Source organism: Grammomys surdaster, unplaced genomic scaffold (genome assembly GCF_004785775.1).
Source record: "Grammomys surdaster isolate TR1022 unplaced genomic scaffold, NIH_TR_1.0 125630, whole genome shotgun sequence".
In the NCBI taxonomy this organism is placed as follows: Eukaryota; Metazoa; Chordata; class Mammalia; order Rodentia; family Muridae; genus Grammomys; species Grammomys surdaster.
This window is the reverse complement of record NW_021620469.1, coordinates 251,026-260,903: the sequence shown is the minus strand read 5'-3', so window position 1 is coordinate 260,903 and position 9,878 is coordinate 251,026. Positions and strand designations below refer to the sequence as shown.

Sequence of the window (9,878 nt, the reverse complement as noted above, 5' to 3'; positions counted from 1 at the left end):
TATCTTGTAACTGTTAATGTCCTATTATTGGTCATTCACAGTGATACTTAATAGAAGATTTACACATAAATACCAAGATACTGTAGTATTCAACAAGTAGTTCAGAATAAAAATTTGTTATAATTTAGTGTTTGGTAAACAAGAGCCAAAGACTTGTCCTTGTCCACAGATCCTATTGCTATTAAATGTCAATCACAGCTAAGATAATCCCCTAAATATAATTACATTTCTAAAACAAATGTTCTTTCACTTGAATGGCACTGAACACAGATTATAGAAATACCCAAAAATGCCAGAGTAGGTGAAAACTTACAAAGTACAGATAATCAAAGGCTTTGTCTTAAAAAAAAGCAAACAAAAAACCCCCACATCTGACAGGAAGAAAAAAAAAATCAATGTGTTGACTTATAAAATAAAAACAATAAATTCCAACAAAACAGTTATAAAAGCAGATGTTCATTTAATGAATATTAACTTCTATTAGCATAAGTGTCCTGAATTCTTCAAGATTTAAACTTGATTATTTCATGACAAGAAAAGAAATAAAACTGTAGTATTATTAGAAGACTACAATTATGTCATGTTAACTTTTGTTGGAAAGAATTAAAATAGCAAATATGATGTCACACTAAATTAGGAAGGCCAAAACTATTGTTTCTTTTTTTCCTACTACCATTAAGCAAATGATATTCAAATCATCTATGGAATGCTAATTAAGGAAATTTAAAAACCTGAATAAAACAGCAGTGAAGTTAGATAACTACACAAGGCAACTAACAACTGGATAACTAGACGTTCATGATGCTCCACTTGACTGTCACTCAGAAGCTGACATCTCTCAGAGAAACCTTGGTAAGCACTGGAACGGGGTTTTCTTGATGTAGTAAAGGCTGTGTAGACTCTTTTCTTGGAGCTAGATCTGAGCCTAGACACTAGGCTCTCAGGAGACTAGGGCAACTTAATGTTCTTGAATAATAACAATTATCATTGCCTTGGACAAAGGCAGCTTGGTATTAACAAGAAAAGATTGAGCACCTCCAAACTTTAATTCGATTGAATCAAACACACTGGTGAAAATTGCTGAAGAATTACTGGAAAGACAGTTGAAAATATTTTTTAAAATACCACTTAAATGTTAAAATTAATTTAAGAACTCATTTCCAAATAATGTTACAAGTTAAAACAAAGTACACTCCCCATCAGCTTATATTCATGAAATATGTAATGAGAATTAGTCTGTCTATTATTTTTAAATCTCAAAAATCAAAGTTTCTGAATATTCCAAGTTTTTAGAAAATATATCCAACCTGCTGCTGTATGTAAAAGGAGTAGAAACACAAAACGATAAAATAAAAGATTATTTGGTACAAAGATTACAACTCAATCATGCTTTAAAACCAATTGCTTTTATGTAAGATTTCTGATTGACTGAAGTCATCTTTCCAAGATATCGATAGCTTCTTCCCCCAAAACCAGGTAGGAATCATTCACATAAATAAAATCTACCGCAATTGCGCTGCTCTTCAGAGAGGTGTTCTGTAAGAGGGCAATGTATGAATACATGGAAATGTTATAAGAGAAAACACCTGCTACGATCATGTGCTGGGCAACTGGATATTCAAATACAAGACTCCATATACATACATACAATACATACATACATACATACATACATACATACATACACATATACACACACACACATATATATAATGAAATTTGAAATAAATATAGGATGAACATCACAATATGGCATCAGTTTCTTTCAAGTACTAAAAAGTAAAGTTCAAAACTGTATTTCCTATAAGGATCTGACAGATATTGCAGACCTTACCAGACTGAGGAAAGGGGGGATAAGCATTTGAATGGATATTCCTCAAAAATTAACAGTACTGACATCACACGGGATTTACTGGACAGACTTAATAAAAAGGAAATATTCTAATACAGCAGTCACACTATATTTTAAAATATTCCTAGAAAACAATAAAAAATGCTAAGTGGCTAATCTACTGTTTAGGAATAAGCCGTCACACCCTCCTTTCACTGCCAACACTGTCTGTCTGTATGGTTGGCTGCTTGAATTAAAGCTTAACACTACCTCTTAAAGTGATAAGGGGGATGGGGGAGATGTAAATGAATGATGGCCAAAGATTAAAAGCAGGAATTATTGTATGAGCAAAAGAGATTTACTTTCAAACATTTTTTAAGATTCAAAAGATTTATTTGGAAAAATCAGCACAGAACAAAGATATCCTCAATAACTTTTCTCAGAATATATGAATAGTGAGAATCTATATGAAATGTAAGCAACAACTCTAACTTTACACAGGATCTATGATTTATACAATCTCATCCCCCATGCCTCCCACCCACTAATATACTACAGTATTTACCCCTTATTGACATCAGCTTACACTAACGGTCTGACTTAAGGGCTACAGGAACAAACAGAAAAGCAAAATCATTTTCACTTTTAAATAGGTAGGATTAGCTAAAACAACCACAGCAAATTTTGTAAGGTCATGAGGGAATACCACTAAGAACATTTTAAATTAGTCAAAATCATTTCTTTATTGAGATTAACTACACAGATTTAATAATAATGCCACATAGCTATCCTTAGCTAAGGTCACAAACACATTTCAACATTCACAATGATGGGCATCTTTTTCACTAAGCTAATCTACAAAGCTTATGAATAAAGAAAATACAAAAAAAACCCTCAAGTTTTACAAAAGAAAAACTTCAGTCTACGTACATTAACAGTAAAACCATTTCTCCTAAGTAACAGACAAGGTATAAAAGCATACCATTGAATTTTTTTCTAAACAGTCAGGAATGAAATATTTAATATCTCCGACGCTTATTAGGGCCTTCAAAATTGCCCCCTTGACTCCCTCTACCAAAGCCACCAGGACCACCACTTACAGGCCCTACACCACTCATTGGTGCCTGGGGAGTTTCAGAACCTGTTCTATTTCCCATAGGCGAGCCCATCTGGGATGGAGGCCCTTGGGGAAACCTATCATTGTGCTAGAATCACATATATTAAAGTCCATTTGGAACACGCCAAAATAAAAGTGACAAGAAAAATTGGCAAAATCCCAAGTGGTGGTGTCAGGAAGTTCAGCAGAAAGTCCAGCAGAGCCAGGATCAAACATAGAAGGAAGAAAGGAGCAAGTTAATTAGTTCTTGTTTTAAAAAATAGTAGTAATAATAATAATGATAATAATAAGCATTATCTGAAGATTTACAAATTGCAAATACTACGCTCCATTTCATGGAAAGAACTGATTCTGACATAAGCAAATGCCTCCTTATGCCCAATCAGCATAGAATACTACTCTGATCCCTTTTTAAAAAGTTTACACTACATGAAACTAGAACGTAAAGAAAAAAATATTGTTGTTTGTTTGTTTGTTTGAGATGGAGTCTCTCTCTCTATGCAGCCCAGGCTGGCCTGTAACTCAGGATTCTTCCTTCTCTGCTTTTGCCCCCCAAGGTGCTAGAACTATAAGATAAACATATCTATCAGGCCTGGTAAGAAAGAAACTTTTTAAAAAGAAATCAGAGATGTAAAACTGAGGAGCAGCATGATAATGTTTTTAAAAGTAAACATTCTATAAACTCAATTATCAATGCCTTTAAGAAACAAAACATTAAAAAAACATAGCATAAACAACACAAAACCCAGGGATTTTAATATGGAAACATATAAAGTGCTTTCCTTTAAAGACTAGTGTTATGAAAATAATGTTTTAAGAATTGGTTTAATAATATGAATAACTAAAAGCACATTAAATATCTTGAGTCATTTATTCTGTGAAACTTTACAAAAGTCAATCTTAAGTGAAGAAGATAATTTTTAAGTGTAAACGCAAAACAAAAACCTAAGAATGATATTTAAATTAAATTTACAATTTTAGAAAAGTGTGTAGGCATATAGCCAATTATGTCTATATGTTACTGCTAATGATTAGATGCTAAAAAGAAATTTAGCCAACTTACTTCAAGTTTCAGGGATTACACTATATAAATGCTGCCTCTCTTAAAGGGACAAACGCACTGACCACTTAATGTGCCATCTCTCTGTCCTGGATACTGTGACCCTCCCTGCCTCTTTACCTACCTAAACAGATTTTAAAATTGATATCAAGAAAATCAGTGTATTCTTCAGTTCTACAATGAACAATGCCTTCCTTTTGATCTCTTCCAAATCCCCATGGATGTAAGAATGATGGCATGTCTAGATTAACTGCCAGTGCATTTTCCTTCTTAGCCAGCAATGGACTGCTAACCTTTAGTACAGTAATCCCAAAACCAAACAGCCTTTTTGAAATCTGGTCACCAATTTTCTTTTTCAGAACTTTAAACAATCATCACCTGAGGAAGAAAAGATTTTCCACTAGAAAGCTTCAGACAGAGAAAGTAAGAGTCATCTGTCCTGCTAACTGGTATTCAAAGATGACAGAAATTTTACAACAGAGGAAATTTTTATGTTTTAGCCACACAAAGATAACTTCACACTCTTGGATCAAAAATCTGTGTATTTTAAATTTTGTAATAAAAGCCATTAATAATCCTATTAAGAGAATATAACTGAATACCTTTAAAATATTTTGAAAAAATAAAATTTTAATCTTAACTTTTTTTCAAAAAGGAGAAATGGTTTGAAATAAATTATTACAAGATGCATCAAACTAAAACTTGTTTTTTTATACATAGTAGAGTTCTGTTCTAAAGTCTACACAGAAAAAGCACAATCACAAACATTTAGCATTGCATCCACCCATTCAAAGGCAGGCATGAATTCAAAGCACTGCAGAGTAACTGTAGTAGCACATGTACTCGCGCTCTATTACGGACGAAGAAGTTGTGATGGCAATACTAAGAAAACATCTGGACATTTAAAATTGTCTCTAATAAATTAAAATTTGACAAAGTTGCTTTCTCTTCACTGGCTGTACATCCATACTATCAAAAGTAATGACATCACATTTTATAAGTGTGAAATTATCTTTGAGGCAGCAAAATGCTTAGTTATGAAATATAATCAAAAAAATTTTATTGATACATTACCACTGCGCCATTATCTGGTATCATTGGAGTTCCCATATTTGCAGCTCCTTCTGGTCCCATGGCAGGACCAGGACCCATTGGTGGGCCAGGTATAGTTCCTCTGTTGTTCATATTCATACCCATCATTGGAGGAGGCCCTTGGGTACCAGCTGGTGCTGGGCTAAATGCATCTATGCAAAACAATCTACACTTAGAGCTGTCCTATCTTAGTTTAGTGAACATTAAAAACTTTACAACTCATTCAAATCTATACAAAGAATTAGCATCAAAACAACTTTTCTTCCTCAAGAGTGGAACACTAAACCATCAACAATAAAGCATCATATATATAGTAAAACCCTCATTCCTAAAATGAGGCTACAAGAAATAAATAAGGCCATGCTAATTTTTAGAGCAACTGGAACTAAGATATTCAAAGTTTCAAACATCAATAATATTAGGTGTAGCTTATAGTTAAAGAAAATGATCCTGAATAATTTTATATTCTATGAGCATTAATAAATAGTAAAGGTTTGGCACTCAAAAAAAAACCCACTTGTTTTTTTCTTAAAGTCAGAGTTAAAAATATTAGCATATAAAAAATAAATCTTAAGAAGGAAAATTACTCCAGATAATTACACAAAGATAGCTGTAAATCCCTTGGTTTAATATGAGTACTAAATACTTTAAAAACATATCAAAGAATGGTTTTCAATTTTATATTAAAATATATAATCTAAGCAAACAAAAAACCCAAAGCACTAAGATGAAACTATGTTTTAAAACACTGTTCATCCAAACAGATAAAATGATTATGTGACTACTTCTAACAAGTAAACTTCTAGAAAGAACCATGGCTCTAATCCGGCCATCAAGATATCCACTTGTTTCATATTACAATATTGCCTGAGCTGCACTGTAACATATATGGTAGTCTCAAATAAAACATTTCAAAAGATTTGATTTATTAAAAAGTATATGTACCTTTTAATCATAAAAATCCAAACTCAAGAACTGATGCCAATTTAGAGATCTCTTCTACTTCATTATATGGGCCAGTTTTCAAATAGTCAGAATTGAACTTCTAAATGTACTACATATAAAACTCTGGTGTATTTAAGTTCACGGAACAATGACTACTGCAGCTGAACACTCTACAGTGTCAAGACTAAGGAGCAACCAAAAAAAAAAAAAAAGAAGGTGCACTCCTCAGCAATCTATCACATCACCTGCTGCTGCTCTCTCAACTCAAACAAGCAATTTCAACGGAAGAAATAATAAACACTTTAAGTTTACAATTTCTACTTCCTCGATATGGCTATAAACATATATATATATTAGAAACAAAAGGTGGACAGTAACATCTACAAGCACTCTTAGCTTAACTTCCCTGAAAAGAACAGATTAAAGGTATTGTTTTCCCCTCACAAATTTTAAAAGGAGGGTGAATGGGTGACAAGATCTTGTATGTAGCCTAGGGTGACACATACTCCTGCCTCCTGTCTCTTCCATGACAGAATTATAGGCATGAGTCACCATGGCGAGCTCCCTTCTTTACAACAGTATATAACTTAGACAATAATATAAGTCAGGATATGTAAAACGATGCCCCCAACTATCAGTGACATAGACCCTTATTTTCACTCTTATATCTTCTACCTGTATAGACCTATGAAATGTAACTGATTATATCCACTGGTCTACATCAAAAACTCATGCTGCCATACTATCAACAGGACATATGTGGTTGCAAATGCAGGGCCTTGAGCACAACCACTGAGCTATAATTCTAGCCCCACGTACAGAGTTTAATGTGCCACAACAGTTTTAACAACTCAACAATTCAACGGGATGAGAACTGTAATAAACTGTCAGGATATAGCCTAACACTGAAGATTAAAGAAATGAACCAGACCAAGTTTTCTAATGAATGCTATGATAATCTCAATTTCTCTCGAATTAAGGAATACAAAAGCATATTCTCATAAAAGCTTTAATCAAATGAAAAAATATTTCGAGATCTCTGTGCACTATAAGAAATTGCTTAAAATTGTACAATTCAGAGTTCAATACTGAGGTTAATAAAAATAATTGTAACTGTCTTTGAAATTGCATTTAATAGTATCTTCCTCTAACTGTCCTTGAAACGATATTTATTGCCTTATATATTACCCAAAAGTTACTATGAAAAAGATACAGAGCCATATTACCACTATATACAAGTCTGCTTACACCAAGGACTCCACGTGTCTATGTACTAACTGCACAGCTGGGTCCACGGTTACATGTTTACTTTCTATACCATAAATGATAAACTCAGTATACATTGGTAGCCAAGGAAAGTGACCAAAAGGACAGTAATAAACTAGATTACCTGACTAAAATAACTGAAAGTACAAGAATTTTTAATAGCTAGTCAAAAAAATTATTCACGGACACATTCCTCGTTTAAGTTTTATCTAATATTCTAAATATTTTAACATATGAGTTTAGTGTATATTGCCTATTCTGTAGTGTAATTATTCAAACAGCACGTACATTTGAATTATACAGACTTTAATTTCATGGGTAGTTTCTGTAGGACAATTTAATATAAAAGTGAACACAAAAAACATGTCATTATTGGCTAATGATTAAAGTATGCCACTTCAAATTTTAAATTTATTAATAAGAGCCATCATCATATGCCACATATTTTCTCATTGGTTCACAACACTATTTCACTATATAATAGCGAAAATTTTAATATAACTAAGTTCTTAAAATTTTTACAGCTCCTCTAAAACCATGTAAGACATCTCATTTCCTCATCAAGCCACTAAAGACTCTTGAATAAATAGTTCCATACTAAATACTGTAACCAAGAAAAACATTTAAAATATTCTGTGATATAAATAAAAAGTCTAAACTTCAAAAAACAAAACAAAAAAAATTTAAAATTAAAATACAAATCCTAAAAAAATCATTTGAAAATAACTAAGAAACTATCAGAGTCCAAGGTAAAATGAAACTTGATTTTTGCAATATGACAGCACTGTATTGATATCTCACAATGATTAAACTTCTCACCATGTATAAAAACCTAGTTTAAAGGCTTCTTTTACTGATGATATCAAACAGTTTCAGTTGTAAAATATTTTTCCTATGATACACTTTTATTCCATTTATTAAATATAAAAGATATCATCTTCATAACTGTTTGCATGTTTTAGTTTATCAGCATATAGATACCACAAACAGCATACAGTCCCCAAAAGAATTACAAAGTAAATTTTATAAGTCTTTTGCTTCAAATCCCTACCTCCCATGTTTATTGCTCCTCGGGGACCCATATCACCCATTCTCATTTCCTGTTCTCTCTGTAAGTAAACATAGTTGTCAGAGTCAACCTATCGATCTTATGATTTGACATTTCCCATCTAAAATCAAACAGAAAAGAGTGAGTTGGGATATCACTGTCTATTAAAAATTCTGAAAATTTCCAACAATATTTACTTAACAAGACTACTAGAAGATAGGAAACAAATGGAAAAAAAAACAAAAAACAAAAACAACAAACTCTTCAAGCATCCAAGGCTAATACAACACATTAAGTTCTTAGAATATCTGGTTTACACTGAAAGACTAGATTCCACATGAACCTATGTTCCATTACTTGGTAATACTGCTACTCCAAAGAAATCTGCCTAGACCTTTGATCAAAGAAAACCCTAGCATTAATAATTAAGGTCAATTATATTTAACTTCCAAGTTACTAAAGTCTTAAAAGTTACAGGTGGTTTTCATTATGTAAAACTAACAAATGAGTCTTGCTTTTTTTATTTAACTAACCAGGTATATTCCACCTATGATCTATAGATACACCCTAGTAGACACAAAGAGTTATAAAATTTTTATGTAATATTGCTTTCCTTTAAACAAGCAACTGATTTACTTAAAGCATAAATACATTCTCATTTGCCAAGTTCTGAACCGATGCACTGTAGAAGTTAATTATAAAAAGAACACAGTCATACAAATTAAGAACTTTTGAAATTTCATTACAGCAGCTACTTCATCAGAATTGTTTACTACTATTTACTTCAAAATTAAACCAATGAAATCTGTGTGAAATTACTCAATAACAATGAAGTTGCAACACTACCTGAACCAATGCACTAATGCACTAATCAATGACTGTTTCAAGTCAATCTCTGGCTGAATGAAACACATTTTTGATAAAAGCAAGATTTAGTAAACTATAGTTATTTAATGATATCATATGGAAGAAAACACCATACAAAACCAAGGCCATAAAATGCTACAGTGGAAGAATAAATAGAATTAATAAGTAATTCTTTCAAAGACATCTGCAGAGGTTTAATGGTAGACCAGCTCTCTACCAAGCACAAAGTCCATGGCTGGATCCCCTAGCACAGACATGAGGAGGCCTCTAATGAAAGATATATTTTAGTAGAACATTAATAAAAGCAATGTGAAATGAGCAAAGTTATAATACAACAAAACAAATGTGTTGTCGCATTATTTAGAAAATACAAACACAACATCTTCATAAAAGCTATTTTTCAACTTTCCTAGAAATATGCTTTTTGCCTACTCGTAAAATGTGTTAATAATAGATACTATCATTAACATACAAAAAAGTTAACACTAAAGCTGGACATGGTGGAGCATGTCTTTCATCCCAGCACACCCACGAAGAGGGAGACAGGTATCTCTGTGAGGTGCAGGCAAGTCAGGTAGGTCTATATGAGATCCTGTTCTCAAAACGAAAAAAGGAAGATCATAAGATCAAAATGATACCAACGTAAGATCAA

At 32.4% G+C, this 9,878-nt stretch overlaps 1 protein-coding gene across 1 annotated transcript in view; it reads right to left on the bottom strand.

Moving 5' to 3' along the window:
* Window positions 1-2,202: 2,202 nt before the first annotated feature.
* Window positions 2,203-9,878, bottom strand: part of Pspc1 (paraspeckle component 1) — a 58,410-nt gene continuing 50,734 nt past the window's right edge. Inside the window, exons 7-9 of the mRNA XM_028787342.1 lie at window positions 8,363-8,420; window positions 5,083-5,252; window positions 2,203-3,036 (exon numbers count right to left, since the gene is read on the bottom strand). Coding sequence (XP_028643175.1) covers window positions 2,851-3,036; window positions 5,083-5,252; window positions 8,363-8,420 — 414 coding nt within the window. The 3' untranslated portion in view covers window positions 2,203-2,850. The remainder of the gene's footprint in view (window positions 3,037-5,082; window positions 5,253-8,362; window positions 8,421-9,878) is intronic.